This window comes from Apium graveolens, chromosome 4 (genome assembly GCF_009905375.1).
Source record: "Apium graveolens cultivar Ventura chromosome 4, ASM990537v1, whole genome shotgun sequence".
Classification (NCBI taxonomy): domain Eukaryota; kingdom Viridiplantae; phylum Streptophyta; class Magnoliopsida; order Apiales; family Apiaceae; genus Apium; species Apium graveolens.
The window spans coordinates 71141366-71161113 of NC_133650.1; the positions used below are offsets into that span (position 1 = coordinate 71141366).

General features: G+C 34.1%; 1 protein-coding gene and 1 long non-coding RNA gene across 5 annotated transcripts in view; one reads left to right on the forward strand and one right to left on the reverse strand.

Annotated features, from left to right (window-relative positions):
* Positions 1–12948: 12948 nt before the first annotated feature.
* On the reverse strand, positions 12949–14135 carry LOC141716771 (uncharacterized). The gene is made up of 4 exons (XM_074518955.1): positions 13739–14135; positions 13453–13558; positions 13232–13330; positions 12949–13089 (listed from the first exon to the last, which is right to left on the reverse strand). Exons 1-4 carry the CDS (start codon positions 13802–13804, stop codon positions 12998–13000), a joined length of 363 nt encoding a protein of 120 aa, XP_074375056.1. The 5' UTR covers positions 13805–14135; the 3' UTR covers positions 12949–12997.
* Positions 14136–15823: 1688 nt separating this feature from the next.
* The window catches only part of LOC141716772 (uncharacterized), a 51115-nt gene continuing 47190 nt past the window's right edge, over positions 15824–19748 (forward strand). For 3 of the 4 annotated variants that reach the window (XR_012573346.1, XR_012573344.1, XR_012573347.1), the window contains exons 1-3: positions 15824–16094; positions 16183–16268; positions 19178–19267. This is a non-coding gene — a long non-coding RNA (uncharacterized LOC141716772). Of the gene's footprint in view, positions 16095–16182; positions 16269–19177; positions 19285–19748 lie in introns of all 4 variants that reach the window. The other variant, XR_012573345.1, reaches the window with a different exon arrangement.

The window sequence follows — 19748 nt, forward strand, 5'->3', positions numbered from 1 at the left end:
GGTTTTGATCTAACTGGTTATTCAGATGCAGATTATGTAGGTTGTAGAATTGATAGAAAGAGTACTACAAGAACCTGTCAATTTCTAGGAAACAAGCTTGTGTCCTGGTTCAGTAAAAAGCAGAACTCAGTTTCTACTTCCACAACTGAAGCTGAATATATTGCTGCTGGCAGCTGCTGTGCATAGATTTTATGGATGAGAAATCAATTGCTAGACTATGGTTTGCAAGTTGAGAGGATGCCTATTTTCTGTCATAACACAAGTGCAATTGCCATCACTGAAAATCCAGTGCAACATTCAAGGACAAAGCACATAGATATCAAGTACCATTTCATAAGGGAACATGTAATGAATGGTACTATGGAGCTACATTTTGTTCCAAGTGAGAAGCAACTTGCAGATATCTTTACCAAGCCACTGGATGAATACACATTTTCAAGGTTGGTAAGTGAGTTAGGTATGCTTAATTACTCTTAAATCTATCTGAGTTATTTTGCAAGTTGATATGCAGCCAAAAATTTAACTGATTTTTCAGTCTTGGATGAAATTTTGACTAAGTCAAAATTTACATCTCGACGGATGACTCTTATCCATCGAGTTTTGTCATCCGTCGACATACAATTTGCTAATAAAAATCAATTACATTTCTGGAATATTTTATGTCTCGACGGATAACTGTTTATCCTCATCCGTCGAATTGTCTTAATCTCAGCCGTTAATTCCCTATACATTATTCATCGAGTATACTTACAGTTTGTAAGCATTAAACGACGGATAATGGGTGGAATTTTTACAGTTTATTTTTTAAACGGCTATTTTAGGCAATTTCTATTGGTTACTTTATTTTACTTTATTATTTTTATCAGTTATTTTTGAGATAGTATAAAAGCTTATTTCATTGCAATTGCTTTTCTTTTATCATTCTCAAATTTAACTGCTCTAATTTCACTCTCTCTCAAGCACCTACTCTCCTTCTCTTCAAGTTCTTATTCTCTAACAATGGCACCTGTAGTAAAGATCATGTCTCAAACTGGGTTCATTTATGAGAAGAACAATTTCACTGCATTAGTTAACAAGGGTATTCAGCAATCGGATGACTATCACAAGATGATGGAATTTGTGACGAATTGCAAGCTCAATTATGCCATGCTAGAATCACCCACAATCTTCTGTGAAGTTGTAACACCCCCAAATCCGGGGTCGGGGATCCGGGTTGTCACGAGTTCCATTTCCCTTAATAACACCCAATCTTAATAAATAATCAACTACTCTGTACTGTGACCCCACAATAAACACACACACTATAAGTTATAGTCTCAGAGATAAATATCCAAAAATAATCACAAGTCGTTTTATTCCACAATTATATGCCAATACACCTTAAAAGGGTTTCTGAATAAATTTACATTTCTTTGCCATTATTACAATTGATAAAGATACATAAGTCTGGTACATCAAAAGTTGAAAGCCTAGCCTATTGGTAGTTCCTACCTCAGCTACAGCGACATCAACGCCTATAGGAAACTGCAGAACGTTTCCTAATCGCTTGCGAATTGGAAGCTTGGTCCTGCTCATCTTGTCTATCTGATGTTGTGTGATGAAAGAAGAAAGCAAGGGTGAGCAACAAGCCCACCGAAATAATATGTATAATAATTAACAATATATGAGCATTCTCATAGTACTCATGAAAGTCTTGGTCAAGAAGAAATGAACCAAGTTTGATATCTTACCGCGACCAAGTCGCAAAATATTCAGTATATATGTACATATATACTTTTCACAATCTTTGAAATCCTCTGACATGTATAATATACACAGAGTTCCCGTTTATAACTGTATAAAATATCGTTGCAAGGTGATCTCATTTATCTAACCTTGTCTCAACGTTTTTCCGAAAATCTTTGACATGCACAAGATAATCATTTACTAGATATAAGTTTAAAAGATGAAGTTACAAGATACTCCCATATACTTATATCCGAATACTACTTGAACTACCACCGTTCAAGTTATAATCAGTTTCAAAAGTTCATCACCCAGATGAGACTACAAGATAAGACTTGAATAGATTAAATCTTTGAAATATTATTATAAATAATGAAGTTACAAGATACTTCATTAAGTCCCGATATATATATACACCTATATATATATATTTCATACACTCCTTGAAAACCTCTGTTATGAAAATTATAAACAGAGTTGCAATATCCAATGAATTTTGGAAAGGAGAAAACCTTGGCATAAACCTGATATCTTGCTGATCAGGCAAAGATACCAATAAGTAACCTTTTCTACTAGTAGATGGATGAATCCCCCACCGGTCATCACCCTGGCCTCATTAGGACCTTGTGCTGGACCGCCACCCGGCCTCTTACGCGTTGATGGACTGCCACCCAGCCACTTACACTTTGATAGACCGTACCCCGGCCTGTCGCTTATGCCGACTCAATTAGATGGGCTTACTTCCCGAACATTGGGAAAGTAATCAAACTGTTTTCTCAAAACATCAACCTCGTTGCAAATGTAAAATACACCACAGAGCCGGATCCCTCAGGTTTTGAGCGAGTATTTAAATCTCCTTCGAAAGGAGGATCTTAAATATAAAAATGAGTTTTGGGATCCGCCCTAACTTTTAAAAATTATTTTGAAGACTCGAAAACATTTTTAAGAATGTTTGGAGTACTGCTGATTTATTAAAATAAATCAGTCCCAATATATTTAGAAAATATCTGAATATTATTATTTAAATAATATCCCCATAAAGAATAATCTTTATAAAAATAATTGAAGTAGAAGTTTTAAAACTCATACTTGAAATGGATATTAAATAACCAAAGATATACTTATACGAAAGTATAATCTTTATTTGAATAATCGAAAATAAGTTTGATTATCGAAACATTATTCTTTAATAAAATAAAGAATATTATTAAATAATAAGCGGAGTCATAATACCTCGAATGAATATTATAAATAATATTCATTATATAAAATAAACGGAGTCATACATTCTCAAATGAATATTCAAATAATATTTATTAAATAAAATAAAGTTATCGAATAAACCTTATTCGATCAATAGTTTTGAAAACTATATCCATATATATATAAATATATATATATATAATATACTCGGGAACATCGACTCCCGGTTTAGAAATATGTTCACCTTGGGGTCCCCTTTTCTAAGGGTATATGCAAATTACCGCTTATCTCTAGCATGGGTATTATCAACTGAATCAAAAGATATATGTATCAAAATTACGAACCAAGCATGCATATATACCATATCACATGCTACAATATATCGCAAGAATTTGCTAATTAACCAACATGCATTTATCACAAGACAATGCATATACATATATACATCACCACAACAGTATAACGGGTAGAAAACTTGCCTGAGTGTTCCCGGATAGACTTAAGCTTAGAGTGGGTCCGATAACCTATGAACAACAACATAAGTCGGAATTAAACCTCGGTCGCTTAAGAAACTAGACTTTAACCATTTAGAGTCCTAACGTTCGCTTTCGCGCTTAATGATTTACTTAAGTCGCTCGAGTACCCTCGGCTCCACCATTTTTTAATAAATTAACCATTAAGGGTTTTAAGGCGATTCTTTCGCGAGTACCTTACCAACTGCCTAATACACTTTACATAATTGTTTCTTACCCCAATTAGTCATTTAAGGTCCTTAACCAAGGTTTCAAAGTAAGGCGAGGGGTAATGGTTCGGTCGCGAAACGCCGTTACTTAAAACGGTCGTTTCTCCTAAACCGTACATCGGAATCAAACGAACTACATATCAAAATGAAGCTTGTAACATAAACTATCTAATAATGGCAATGGTAAAAACCTAGCAGTGAGTTCACGGGTCCTAATGTTAAGAACAAAAACAGCCTAAAATAAATCGGACATTACGACGACTATGTTTACGCGATTACCCAATTTTAAAACACTCCAATTCAACCCACAATCAATCCACAATCACAACCCAATCAAAACTCCATCCATACTACATCATAACAGCCCCAACAACTCAAAATTAACAATTTATACTTATTCCCCACATGAACTAAAAGCTTTACTTAAGTTCTTTAACTAATCAACAAGATTTACAACTCCAAACACATCACAAAACCAACCAATCTCGAAATACACAATAACCATGCCTCTCATGAACCATACCAAACATACTAACTCTAATTTATACAAAAGTAGGGCTAGGGTATGAGATTATACCTTCCTTGGTGAGTAAAAGTACTAGGGAGGTTGGAATCACCCTTGAAAATCCTTACCAAAGCTATATCTAAACAAAAACACAAGATCAAAATTTCAAGTTCTTGAAAAACACTATTCACCAAGAACTTTGATGAATTGATTAGCTATGATAATCATGGAATCTTGAGCTTAAACTTATGGCTCATCTAAGTTATGAATTATGGAAGCTAAAGAAACAAACCTCTTGAATTATGAAGGTGTGTAGCTAGGGTTTTGAAATTTTCCTCCTTGGTTTAAGAAGAAAAAGCCGAGAGCAAGATGAAGAAAATGAATGATTTTTGTGTTTTGGGTGAAATGATTGTTGGTTGGTTGTTTTTAGCTTGATTTTGGTTAATTACTTTTTTAACCATGAACTTTGTGTGGTTTTAAATCAACCACACCTCCTTCCCCCTTATGTCATGCTTATGTCACCTTTTTATGTCACCATCCCTTACTTGCCCTCTTCTTATTGGTTGGATGAAATCATCCCCTCTAATCTCTTTGATTAGCTTCTAATTACTTGGCTAATGACCGCTGATCTGTTATACGGTTCGCTTAACTTTCGTTCTCGTTTATCGTTTGAGGGATCATACCCGGGATTTTATTACTTGGGTTCCCTTAACCTTTCTCAATACATTATATTCCTTTTATGATCCTCTCTTATAATCCTTGAATTTAAATCCTTTCAATCATGTTACCTTATACTCAATTCTTTCGGTATCTGGTGGATTCTCGGGAAAAATCAAAAGGTTCAAATTTGGATTCTGACGATCTTTACATACACTTATATACCACATAGAGTACTAATAATATCCCAGAAGATCAATAAAAGAACCCCTACATAGTGTGGCATGAAAAGTTTTCTTATTCAGCATAACACTATTCATAAGGGTTTCAAAAATTCCAAAAATTGGGGTTATTACAGAAGTTGTTGAAGAGATGTGGACCACTGCCACCTACAACTCTACGGATAAGACCATCACTTTAACCATCAAAGGTAAAGAATTATGTATCAATAGTGATGTGATAAAAGCATGTTTTAAAATTCCTGAGAACAATGTGACTTCACCACACAATGACACTGATATTATAAATATGCTTAATTCCATGCACTATGCTCTTCCTACTTCTAAACTGAGTGACATTAGGAGAATGGGTCTTAGGATGGAGTGGAGTTTCTTGTGTGATGTAATTACAAAGGTTTTCTCAGGAAAAATCAGTAATTTTGATTCAGTGAATATTTCCATGCTTAACATGCTATACATGCTAGTTACAGATAAATTTTATAATTTCAGTGACCTTGTCTTGTTTGAGTTAGGCTTTAAATTAGGTGAGTTAGCTAAAAGAGGTAAGAATGTGTATTATGCTAGATTTCTTATGTTATTGGCTAACCACCTCTGTGAAGAGATTGTGCTTGAGAACCCTAACAACAAACTGGATTATTGGGTTCAAGAGAGAAGGCTCATTGCAGATTTGAACAGGGCCAATTATCACAAGGATGTGCCAATGTTCTACTTTCCTGTAATGCAGGCACCTCAAGTAAGTGAGGTAAGTTTATCCTTCCCTACAACTATTCCAACCTCCACAATTTCTTTGAGTTCAGGAGTAGCTATGGCAACTGTGTCAATGACCAAACAGTTGCCTACTAAAGCTGCCAAACCTACTACTATTTCCAAATCAAAGAAAACCCCCTCTGGTATCTCTCAAAAGATGCCAGTTGAAAAATCCACAAAAGCCAAGGAGGGGAGTGTGAAAGAGGGAAAGTCAGGTGAGGGAAGGGGTGAACATCAAAGAAACCCCAAGAATAAGGTTGGAGAGTTGAGTGAATCCCAGCCTAGCCACACTGCAGTTTCCCAACAAACTGCAGTGCTTAAAAAGGATAAAAGCTCACTTCTAGCTGCATCCTCCCAAAAGGATGTAGTTATTGAACAAAGCTCTCAACCAAGAGCACAGGCCAAGAGGGTTAGGGACACAAGCTCACCCCAAACTTATACAAGAAAGAAGAAATCTAAAACCTCTGGGGATGCACAGGATACACACACAGTGCAAACTGGTGCTAAAGACACAGTCACTGCACCTTCTCAAGTTCAGTTTGATGTGGCTCCAATAAATGTGGAGTCACAGCCAAAATCTTTAGTAATAGAAGCACCTCAAACACCATACTCACCAACAAATTCTCTGGATGTGGATATGATAAACACATCAATTCCTGATTCCCCTTCTTTAACTCTGTTGGGGAAGCCAAAATCCAGTGCAAGTGAGTATCATCTTTTAGATGATTTGTTGGCTCACTTGCCAATTTTTTTAGAAACTATTGTGTCATCTGTGCCTAAAATTTCTTCAATCAGCACAAAGTCAACAATAGTTTCTCTTCCCACCTCATTCATTTCTACTCTCTCGACGGATATTGCTCATCCGTCGAGTAGTGATTGTATCCCGACGGATAAGCCTAACAGCAGTTATCCGTCGGATAGCAAAACCACTCACTCGATGGATATCACTCATCCGTCGAGTATCTCTGCACAACTTCAAACTTCAATTATTTCAAGTGCAGAAGATTTAGTGGTTGTACAGTCACTCTTAGGATTGAGAGAGCAGAGTGTCTTGAGTGAGAGGCTGGGTTGCTCCCAGGCAAAAGGAGAGGAAATGAGTGAAAATCTGCAATCCATTTCTTCAGGATTGGCAAAAGGGAGTGAGAGGATTCCCACCTTAGTAGGTGATGGTGAGGGTGTGAGGGTGTGAGGCCAGGGTGAGACCCTGATGCAACAAAAAAAAGAACATGAGAGAAAAGCAGGTACAGAGGGTTTAAAGGTGGATCCAGCCATTGCTCATGAGTCAATGATTGTGGATGATGCAGAAAAGGAAAGACAATTTTAGCAACATTACAAAGCTGTAATTGATAAAATTTCCTTGGATGCTCACACTTTTACTCATCCTGTGTCAGCCTATCAATTGTTGGCTGCTCAGGGCAATGAGGAGGCAGAGAAGACTTTAAATCTAGTACATACTTCAGAATCTCTACAAAGGGATAAAGCTGTTGTTAATTTAATGCCTTTTACAGCTGGTGAGCCATCTGAAGAATTTGGAGTAAATTCTAATGATAATGACTCTGTTTCATTTGATGGAAGCATGAACTTAGGGGGAGATGAAGGCCCAAGTTCTATTCCAGATCTACCTGAATGGGCATTGACAAAGGAGTCTACACCAGGACAATTCAATGTATCCTTAGTCAAACAAATCATGTATATCCAAAAGTTCAGAACACCTCAAATGCTGGTACCAAGGCTATTCTTCAAGCCCACCTAGATTCTCTACATCTCATCAAGCTACAACAATTAAGACAGAATCTGAGTGTGGATGAACTCAAAAAGGATATAGCTGACTTGAAGACCTACAATTCTGAGAAGCTGGATTCAATAATGCCCTATGGTACCATGCAGGATCTGCTCCTAAGACTGAGAAGAGAATCAGATGCTGAAAAGAAGCTGGAAAAATTGGAGGACAGAGTTCAAGTTATTGAAAACTCTGTGGTCACCATTCTTCAAAATCAACAGTCTCAGACCAGTCTTCTAATGCAACTGGCTAAAGCACAAGGCTTGACTCCTCAACTTGATGATAACAAAAAGGGGGAGAAAGGACCAAGTGAGGGGGAGAAACTTCAGATACAAATCAGTAAAGTAATTGTGCCTTCAATTACTGTCTCAAAGCCACCAGTTGCAGATGGTATAGATCTGATTCAAGTAGCAGCAGCTAACTTGAAAGTTGCTGAGAAGGAAAAGTTGAGTTTGGTCAACTGGAAGAAAATTGATGAGGAGATACAGAAAAAGTTTGAACTTGTCAAGGAGCCAGTTAAGTCAGCCATCCATCACTCTCAAGTCAAGCAAATTAGTGTGCATGAGATGAGCATGAATTATATGGAAAGAGGACAATCTTCCTGCATCAAGTCTCCAAAGGCTGAAATGATTCTTAAACCAAGGGAAAACTACTCAAAATCATCTTTGAAGAACCCCTTGGACACTGTGTATGAGACACCTAAGCCTGATGAAAAGAAGCTTCTGTCAAGATCAATTGTCTTCTATAAAGATCCAGCTGATTCAGTTTCTAAAAGAAGGATTGCTAAAATTGTCAGAAATGGGAAAGAAATTTGTGTGGTGGCTGGAAACCCTCAATTTTCTCAAGCAAAGAGAGAAGAAAAAGCTAGATTGAAGCAGGAAAAGAAGCAAGCTGCTCTAGATGCTAAAAAGGCTAAACAAAAGAGAGAGCAGATTGCTATCTTGGCCAAGCTACATGCTGTAAATACATCACAACAAATTCCCTCTCAACCATCTGAAGCTACTGAATCAAGGAAGCAAGTTGAAGAACAGAAGAAATCTCCAAGAAAGAAAGAATTGGCTAAAAGAACTAAAAGGAAATTGGATATTGTTGACAAGGAATTGGAAGATCAATTTCCTAAGAAATCCACACCAATTACAACTCAAGCAACAAAGCCTTATGTGGTATTTGAAGACATAAAGGTGGTGGATCCCTACAGGAATATTCATGGTGAACCTATTGTGCCCAAGGATGAGCCAATAGATTGGGATAACATACCAATTTCAGACTTCAATCTACCAATGCTTAGCAAGCCAAAAAGGACAAAGTCAAGAGCAGTCAAGAAAGTGAAGTTGTCACCTCTCAAATCTAAGTCTGTAGTTAAAACTCAGCCCAAAGTCAATAAGGGAGACTACCTGTACTTGTGTGACATCAAAGAATTTTCTGATCTAAACCTCTATCTGGATGAACTAGATGAGGTGAGGGGAATTGATGCATACAGAAACCTACCTGAAAGGTTAGTGTTCAAGTACAAAGGAGGAAAGGAGATTCAGTGGCCACTTCATAGGATTCTTCAAGAGAGCCAAGCTGTACTGATTAAAGTTTATTTATCCTTCAAGAAGAATTTTGGGTTCAATATCACTGCAAGAAGACTAGTATTGAAGAAGATTGAAGAACTAAGGAGTGTTAGAGCAAAAGATGCACTCCCAAAGACTCTAATCATCCCATACACGGGGAGAAGAGTGCATCTAAGGCCCTACTGGCTGATGAAGTTCATAGATGACAAAGGTGTGAGAAGATTCTTCAGATTAGAAGACCAATTGAGCATCTCCGACAATGAGACTCTCTTGGAAATGCAAGGAAAGCTAAATCTCTCAGAATCTGAAGAATTGGAATTCCACAGGCAGCTCCAAAATCAGATTGATGAAAACAACAGAAAGCTTGGAAGAAGATCCAGACCTTCAAGAAACTAGAAAAATCTGCTCAGGCTAGAGGAGCATCTTGAAAATGACTATGAGCTAAACTTTGTACATTTTATTATTTGAAGCACTTTTCAGTATTATCTACTTTCCTTTAAAGCTGTATGTTTAGGGTGTTTTGTTATCATCAAGTATCTCTTAATTTATGGCTACAATTCCAGTAGACATAAATTGGGGGAGATTGTTGTGCATATGTTGTGTACTTGATGATTTCATGAACAAAACACCTAAGTAGATTTTACTTAGTGAAATAATGTAGCACTCGACGGATAAGAATTATAGTCCCGACGGATAACTCATTATAGTCCCGACGGATGATGACTTATTATCCATCGAGTGAGTAGCTTATGTAATAATAAGTCTGTAGCTCATTTCTGCATACACCTTTGTATAGATTCTATAGTAGCATATAAGTCATGTTGACTTTAACTAGATTTGCAGAATAGGTTGATTAACTTTACATAGATGATGTCTTGTAATTCTGTATAAATGAATTGAAGTCAAGTGCCAAAATAGCTACCGACGGATGATTAACAAAGCCATCGATGGATGATCAAATGCCTATCAATGGATGTTTAATATATCAGTCGACGGATGATCAATGAAGCCATCAACGGATGATCATAAAGTCGACGAATGATCATGTACTCAACGGATAAAGAATTCAAATATCAGTTGACAGTGACAACTGGTCACATGCGTCGAAGTGTATGTAAATGGAATGAGGAACCCTATTAACTGAGTAATAGAGAACAAAGTAGCAAAGCATTAGACCCGATAGTTTTTATAATGATCCTGTCTTTCGACTTTGTAATCTTGGTAATATATAAACCAATAAGTAGCAAATAGAAAAGAAGAACTGAGATACAAAAAGTGAGAAACATTTGTAAGCAGAATTATTAGCATTTCTCTGTATTCTCAGCAGTTCATATTTGTAAGCAGCTGTGAGCATTCTTGCACATAGAGTTCTCTCGATATAATATATATCTCTGGTGGAATTGTTTAAATCCACCAAAAAGTTTTTAAAGACTCTTGTTTTTAATTACTCGTGTTTTGGTTTACTTAAGTTTTTATTCCGCATTGTGCTAATCAACACACTTATATATATATTCGAGTTTGAACATTTTTATTTTAAGAAAAAGGTCCAAGAATTCCATTCAACCCCCCTTCTGTAATTCTTGCTATATTGTTAAAGGACTAACAATTGGTATCAGAGCAAGCTCTTAACTTATAAAGAGATTAAAGATCAAAACAATTCAGCAAGATGAATAAGAAGGATGTTGGAGTCAAGATTCCTTTTCTAGATAAAGATAATTACCATCATTGGAAGGTAAAGATGCATCTTCATATGCTTTCTCAAGATGAGGCCTATGTGGACTGCATAGAAAGAGGTCATCATGTTCCAATGAGAGCTGCAAGTGGGCTGAGTCACTTTGCAAGTGGGCTGAGTCAGATTCAATGAACTTGGACATTAGATAAGAACTTGTAACTGATATTATAATTCAAATTAAAATATTAAAGGTGACCATAATGTGAGAGATAATGAATAAGCTGCTGTTACAATTTAATTTAAATTCAAAATCATCAGTTTTGATTTATTTATTAATTGTGCAGTATAATTCTGAAATTAAAGGGGTGGTCAGTTACACTTATCCTCTAGTATAAATAGTGGACTAAGGTGTTGAGTTTCATACACCACACCCTACATTCTCTTCTCCTCTCCCAAACACAATTCTGAAGTGCTTTTTTTCGGCGACTGCGGTGCTAGTTGAAGTGGAGTTTGTTGTTGTTTTGAACACCAAGCTCAGAGCTGTTTTATCCTGGAGGAGGCATTGCAAACATCCCAACACAGCAGGTGGGGACAATTATCTCTTCAATAACAGTCAGGGCTTCGAGCAAGGCCTGGCGACTCAGCTGATTATTTTCTTGTTGCATTGTACCTATTGGCTACCACAACTTTCTGTTCTTTTCATTCAGTTGAAGCTATGGTCACTGGTACACTTTCTTTTCTTTCTTCATTCTTACAGTTTCTGATATGCATGTTGGTTACCTACATGTTTTATTTCATTAATTGGTATCTTGTCCTTGGCTTGTTAAATATGATATATAACTGCCTCTATATTGCTGTAATAGTCATTATTTCCAACAAGGAGTGGTATGGGAAAGAAAAAAGACATCTAGCTAGTATTCGATGATATATTACACATTTGGGAATCGGAAAGGGGAATAGCACTACAAGTATAAGCTAACATGAGCATGAGGTGATTATATCCTACTATTTATTAGATATAAATCCTCTATAAAATAAGCAGTCAATACTCTACTCATTATTTGAATAGTGGACATCAAAGCAGTATTACTGCTCTTATTTAATGCGTAAAAAGTCGATTAGTGATGAGTTTATTTTTCCTTTTTTGACCATAGTGATAAATTAGACCTGGCCTCTTCTGAAATACTCTTATTTTGGTGCCTGCACTCATGCCTAGAGGTGTCCACTTGTGCGGATTTGAACCGCTAATTTGGGACCGGCTCGTACGGAAGCCCAATTTTATTCGGCCTGAACCGGGCCGGTTCAAACTCGCACAACTCGTTAAAACTAAAGTCTCGGTTACGAATAAGAAACTCGCACAACCCACAGGAGCATGCACAAGCCAAATATTACATGTGGCTCTTCCATCTCATCTTTTATTTTTATTAATTTAATATTAGAAAGTTTCTAATGAGTTTGCACGTGTCAATGCAAATTCATTAATGGAATATACAAGACTACAAGTTAGTGGTTGAGATTTGAGAATATACAGACTAGTTGGATGGTAAATTAAGACTAAAAACAAGAAGCTGTCCGCAAGCCCGCACATACAAAATACAACCCGGCATGCCAAGAATGCCGGTTACGAATTTAGTTTTCACGGTTTAAGCCCGGCCAGGCACAACTTGCTTCACCTACGGGTCGGTTACGAGTTTGAACTTCTAAACACTAACCCGTATTGAACCTAGCCCGGACCGCATAGCCCGCACAATTGGCCACCTCTACTCAAGCATGTTGACGGTTATATTCGATCATGACGGCTCCTTCACCCTAGACGCAAGTCATTCTCATTCCCGTATATCATCAAGCAAGAGCAATTTCAAGAGTTGCTTGACAAAATACTAAATAAATTACTATTATATGCACTTCTAAATCATTTATCATGACTCATTTTCAATAATCGTAATTCTTTTAACTTCAAGTCCAAATATTTTATTTGAGGTCAGATCAGAGTTTGACATTGTTTTACGCTACTAGTCTGATAATCATTTTTACTTGTTGATAAAACAAATAGTTACTAACCAAGACCGTATGCACCATATAAATATACGGTTGAAAGAATTTCAAAGAACAGCAAAACCAATTAACTTGGAAACAATATACAATACTTATTTCTAATAAATAGTCTGTGATTAATATTGACAAGATGATATTTCTTCTTCATCACCCCACATCTGATTTTCATTTCTCAACTTTGATTCGGCTTCATTTTGACCACTCTCCCCTGCATTCAGTTGACAGATTTTATCAGATTAACTGGCAAAATTTACTGAGGTAATTTAACTATAAAAAATAAATGACATTGTAATATACATATATATATATATATATGCAAAGAAAATGAGTAGTAATAAAAGCATACTGACCACTAATACTACTAATCATTGATTCATGTTCTGAGGAAACTGCATGGATGTCGTATGACTCAAAGAAACTCGTGTTCTCTTTCCGTAGTTCTTCCCACACTGCAATTAAACCCCTCCTTCTATTATATATTTCACACACACACACGTACGAACATGAAACATGAAATTGGTTTAGTAATTAGTGTACTCTAGCGGTATGTAAACAAATTAATACTTCATACCTGTAATAGTGATGATGGGGTCTATGTTTGCATGCTCTTGGAGTGCAGAAATGCAATCTTCCCGGCTCATGTTTAATAGCAAACACCTCTCTATCATATGCTGAACCTGCAAAAATATAAACTTCTTCATCAACAACGTGAGAATATACATATTATATTCGGGATTCGTTTCTGAGTTACAAAAAATAAAGTGTGAATAAACACAAGTACTTCAAGACGGTAATATCAAAAAGATTTGAAACAAGTGGTTGAACCAAAAGGGTTAGAGAGAATTGATATTGTTTACCATTCTGATAAAGCTTTCTGGATGACAATGTAAGCAAGGAACTTGATCATGAACCTGGTTCGCCATCTCTTTTAAGAATATCAATATTTATCTAGCTATATCTTGTGTGTGTATGAATATGAAGTTGGAGATTACGATAAAGTGAAGTATTTATATATGCTTGTGTAAAAATGGGAAATTTTAAAAAGAGCAAAGAGAAGAACAGATATTTAGTTGGCTTATTTAGATATTTGTGTGAAAATAGAGTACTACTCTAAGGAATAAAGAGACAAGAGAAGAGGGGGGAGAGCTGCAGGTTGTAGTTGGGACTTCCAAATGGTTTGTTATCCAGGAATATCTAGGCGAAGGGTCAAAAGTGAATGAGAATCCCCTATTTTATGATTCACCTCATCCTCAATTCCTCTCCTCCCATTTTTAATATCTTTTCCTATCTATCGTAATGGTCTACCGTCCTTAATTGCAGACAACCAGACACAAAGTTGTATTTTATATTTCTTTTTATTCAAATATAAGCTGATAAGCGATAACCCCCATTCAAATTATAAAGAAAGAAGAGTATCATGTGATTTATATTACACAAAATCTCCATCTTCACTAGTCGGATTTTATAGACAGGTTGCGGTTTTTAATTAAGACTACCATAAATCCCGCATGGTTCTCATTAATATTTTAAATTTTTATTTATCCGGTTAAATTATATTTTTAAAATATTTATATAAATATATAATGATTATAAATTTATAATAAAAATAATAGAATAACATGTGGTCGTAATTTAGTAGAATAAATAGACTATTTCTAATAGTTTAACAATTTAGTAGTTTAGCAGATATATAACACTATTATTTATATCTTTTAATAATATGATAAGTTGTATTCGTAGTTTAGTTGAATAAGTATACTATATTTAGTAGTAGTTTAATAATTTAGTAGTTTATTAGATTATAACACTATTTATCTATTTTTGTAATAATCAAAATTAGGGAATTATCGTTGAACCAAATTATCTTTATTCCGGCTATTATAGTATTTAATTAAGATATATGAAATTTATTTATTTTAAAAATTTTAAATAAAATAATTTGTTAATGATTATATTTTATATTTATATAATAATTATATTTATATACACGTATAAATCCCTGATATTTAACAAAAAAGATGTATTTTAGTTTGAAAAAGGTAATAGGCTGCAAAAAAAAATAGTTCAGGACTTCTTCATAAAACTTGCATATGTAGCTGTTTTCTTGTTGCAAATCATATCTTTTTCAGTTATTTTCTAAAAATAGTAAAACTGCAAACAAACGTGTAACAAGTATTTTTGGTACCCGTGCAAAGCACAGGATGCTTTAAAAAAATTTTTATTAAGTTTTTATATTGCAAAGCACGGGATGCTTTAAAAAAAATTATTAAGTTTTTATATTATTTTTTGTGAGGTTATTGTAAAGTAATTTTTTAAAATTAGTGAATTATGTAGGTGAATTGACTTAATTATTTTTTTAAATATTTTTCGAAATAATAAATATATTTTTGTATTAATAATAATCTCTGTTAATTTAATTAAAGTTTTAAAGTTTTTATTTATTTTTAATCTTAAAATTATGAAATTTATGATTTAATAACCTTTACGCTCATTTTCTTGTCATTGTTATATATTTCTTAATTGTATTACGAATTGGTACGTGTCATGGAAACTTGTACATAGTGTGCTGTTACATTGTTGCTGATGTGCACTATAAACATATCTATTTCCTTTTCTTTAAACTTTTATGAAAGTTATATATTCACATTTAATTCTTTACGTCTAGTATAATAATTTTTTTTAATAGGTATAATTTGTTAGTATAGTATTTTATTTTTAATAACTAAATTCATTAAAATTATTATAAAATAAAATTTTGATTTTTTGTTGTTATTTTAAATTAATAGTGTAGTATAATTAAATAATTTGATTAATATGTTACTTTTTGTTGAAGAAAAATTATTAATATTGGTTCCTATCCAAAATTTGGAAAAGAAATAAATTTTGTTAATTTTTTCGATAAGTACGCAGAAGGGTTTGAGACAGGATTGAGTAGAGAAAGAGACACATCCATAACATGCATCTAGACATATACATACACTACATCTGTACATATACATACGCTAACCTGTATACATGTTCACAATCATTTGTTTACAGTATGAGTGTGTGATTTTCTTTGAAGAGAATAGAGATTAGTAAGATTTATATATTGGAAGAAAGGGGATCTTTTATTTTGGGTTTATGTGATTATTGATAGGAAGGGGTGTATTGGTGAAAGGTGATTAATTGGTTTATTTTTTGGTGTTTCATGTACAGGGAAACTAAGATGAGGTATTGTTATCTATTGGTATATATAATTAATGATATCATGTCTATATGATTGTTTGACAACTCTCGGTTTTACAAAATTTGTCCTCAGATTCAGTGGATGCAAATAAGAAAGAGCACATTCCTGTTGCTATTGAAGGGGAGGGCTTATAGACCTGCATCACACAAGTGTGTAAGGTAATAAATTTTTTACAGTTATTAGTGGTGATTTCATTTCTTCTGTTTTAGTCAATTGTTGGAGGAAAGTCAGATCCTTGTAGCAGTGGTTGAGATAATTAATGGTTAATTTAAAAGTGTATATTTTGTTAGTATTAGCATTGGCTCCTAGACAATGAAAGGTGTCCTTAATGGAAGTTCAAAAAACTATAGGTGTCCAAGTAACACCAAATAACGGTACATCAAAAATGGACAATTTACCTACAATAACTGGGTGTAGCGATGCAGTCGCAAAATAAAGTTGTAGCTGAGAAAGATGGATCATGCACATTCCGAATTGGGTATAATTTATTTTATGCGTAGCAGCATGCAGGGCTCAAACCGCTGCATATAGCAAAAGAACAGGGACATCATTAGGATGGTTGTGATGTTCTTACACAGTGTCATATGTTTTTCTAAAATTTTATTTGATTATTTTGTTCATTTGCAACACCGTAGTGTCTTTAGTAATGAGAATGAAAAAACTGAAGAAAGAAGCTACACCTTTTTCAGAAGAGATACAGTTAAAACATCAATAGGTATTGCAGAGCGTTAAATCCATTTCGCATGAATGCCTAGCTTCGAAAGTAAAATTATTTTTACACATGACAATTTGAAGGCGGGAGTTGGTTGAAACTAATTTAAAACCAAGTATGAAGAATGTAACATTATTTGCATGGAAATAAGTATGTTAGTGTGCATTTAATTTAATTGTTACCTGTTTTATTCTTTGGTTGTAGTGCCTATATATGTATTTTATAATTTTTTATATTATGTAAATGTGTGCATTATATCAAATGGTAGGAAACAGAAAAGCAAATATGATGGTAAAGAAAATTTAAATTTAGTCTCAAACACTAAGCTATGTTCTTAATGGAACATACATGATTTATTCCCTAGCTAGTGGCTAATTTTTCTAAAGAAAGTAATACATTGCAATAAATTTTGAAATCCTAGGCCATGTTCCAAATGAAACAGAAATTATTTTTCCCTTGCTACAATTTTCTAAAGATAGTAGACCATGATCACCGCATGATCATATATTTGTAGACTGGCTGAGATATGCAAAACAGGAGACTATAATTGCGACCTTACATCTTGGGCATGCGTAGTCATATATGAGATGCGACTGGATCGGCATTCCGTCTGACACAAAATATGGGTGTGAGTTTTCGTTGTGTTGGTTACAGATTGACGGACCATAGAGTTCAGTGAAAATGTGGTTTGGCCAAACACTTTTAGCAACTGTTCGTAATACCTGAATGGTAGTAGGGAATTTTTTAGCTGTATCAGGTTTGGTCAACATCTCTATCAGGTTGTCAATTGATGCAGCTCTTTTTTCTGGACAGTAGTAAATATCCAAAACTTTTGTTGTTATTGACGACAAAGTATGGTCATTTTCTGCCAAGTTGCAAAGAGTTTCATAAGATTCATTGTACCGATTGTAGAGGCCAGTATTTCGCTGAAGTATTATACGGAAATTTGTAAAAAATAGGGCATCAGTATTGTCATAATATGATCCTGAGATCTCCATAAAATGCAGCAGCATATCAGTTACTGATTTGTTGGTGTTCTTACCCCACCTATATAATTCCTGAGTCGGTAGTAGCTTAACATGTGTCTTACCGTCATTCTTTTATGTGTTTGTGACCAAGTTTTGAAGAATGTGTAGAAATCTACAAAGCTAGTTGTTGCTAGTTGTTCAAGGATTAGAAAGATGGCAAAGATGGGCATGTCAGTAAGGGTTGTCATTTTTTGGTTTTTTGTATCTAGTTTCACAGGTTAGGGAGAGTATGAGGTTTGTTTGTATTTATGGGTTTTGTTTGTATTTATAGGAGACTTATTCTAAAGTGATAATTTTTGTAGATTAATATGAAATAGAGTTTGATTATATCATTATGAAATAGAGTTTGATTATACTATTTTGTTTTGTGTATATGGATTGAACTATGATTCTTAAGTAAACTTATCATTAAAATAGTAGATTTATATCCTTTAAGTTGTTTAAGTCGTCTATTATATGTTAATAATTTATAGGTCCGTTTATGTTAATCTAATTAGGTTTTGTTCAATAGGCTTCAAGTAAATTTTACATTTAATCGGAATTTAAATAATTTTTATGTTAAAACTTTTTCCGATATAGGATTTGTGGGATTTTTATGAATTACATATAATCCTAATATTTAAGGTTGAAATACCCAAAATTCCATTTTATTTTTATATTGTAGTTTCCTAGATATTGAAGTAATAAATTGTATTGGTTGTTAGGAGTATTTTAATTTATGTTTTGTCATTATTTTATTTTAATAAATTAATAAATAAATAAGTTTTTTAAAAAATAAATTTGTTTATATGTGTTTTTTTTGACATATGTTTGTAGTTGTGGGCATGTATAAAAATAAGTTTATTAAAAAGTATGAGTTGTAATTATTATAATTCTGACATTATTTACAATTATGCAGACTGAAGAATGATTGAAGCTTAAATATAAAGAATTAATTTGTTTATGTGTAATGTAGTACATTGACATGAAAAGTACTTTTCTAAGCATTAAAATTTGAACCATCCAAATGGCTAAATTTCTTAAATAATAATGTAAAGTTCATGGAATGAAACCAATACCAAAGGTGTTGTAAAATAAAGTCAAAGCAACAAAATCCTAATAGTCTATAAAAAGAAATGTAAACTAAGTTTTAAGTTCGAATTCAAAAGCATTGCATGTTTTATTGATAGTGAGGTGGGAAGGAATTTACTCCTGCACTCTTCCACTGCTTGTAGTATTGTCTTTATCCTTGAACTTCCTCTGCTTTATTCTGTGCTGGTCCTTGGTTTTGGTGATGATATTGTCTAACTGATCATCGTCTATGTTTGCCATGCGTTTTTTGGTCAAGTCTCCATGCTCCGTGGTTGACAAAGCTTGATTGACATCTCCATTTTTGGCACCATCTTGTCCAGTCTGTGTTTCTTCATTCTTGACACAAGTAAGTTTGGTGACCAGGTATTCCTCTCGTCCAATATTGTAATTAGTGACCTTCAAGTCAAATGTGCATTTTTTCCCAATCATATTGTTGATGAATGTTGGAATGTTCATAGGACTTGCTTCCTATTTCAAAAATATAAATGGTGTTTGGTTAGTATAGGATTTTGAAAATATGTTCAATTATGTATGTGATATTATGTGTGATTAAGCAAACTAAGCTAAATTGTAATGGTTAGAATTGTCTAAATAAGTGCAATTGCTTAATAGGAATGAAGATGGAGATGTTTATGATAAAGTTGGTTAACACTTATACATGTTTCAAATTAGTTCTTGTATGCACTAACATGCAGTCCTTAATGCTATTCTAACCTGATGCACTCAGTTTCCCATTGTTAAATTTGTTTTTGTAAGTCATTAGTACTGGAATTGAATAAGTTAATTATAATATATAAGAGGTGTAAAAATGTGTTTAGAAAATGAAA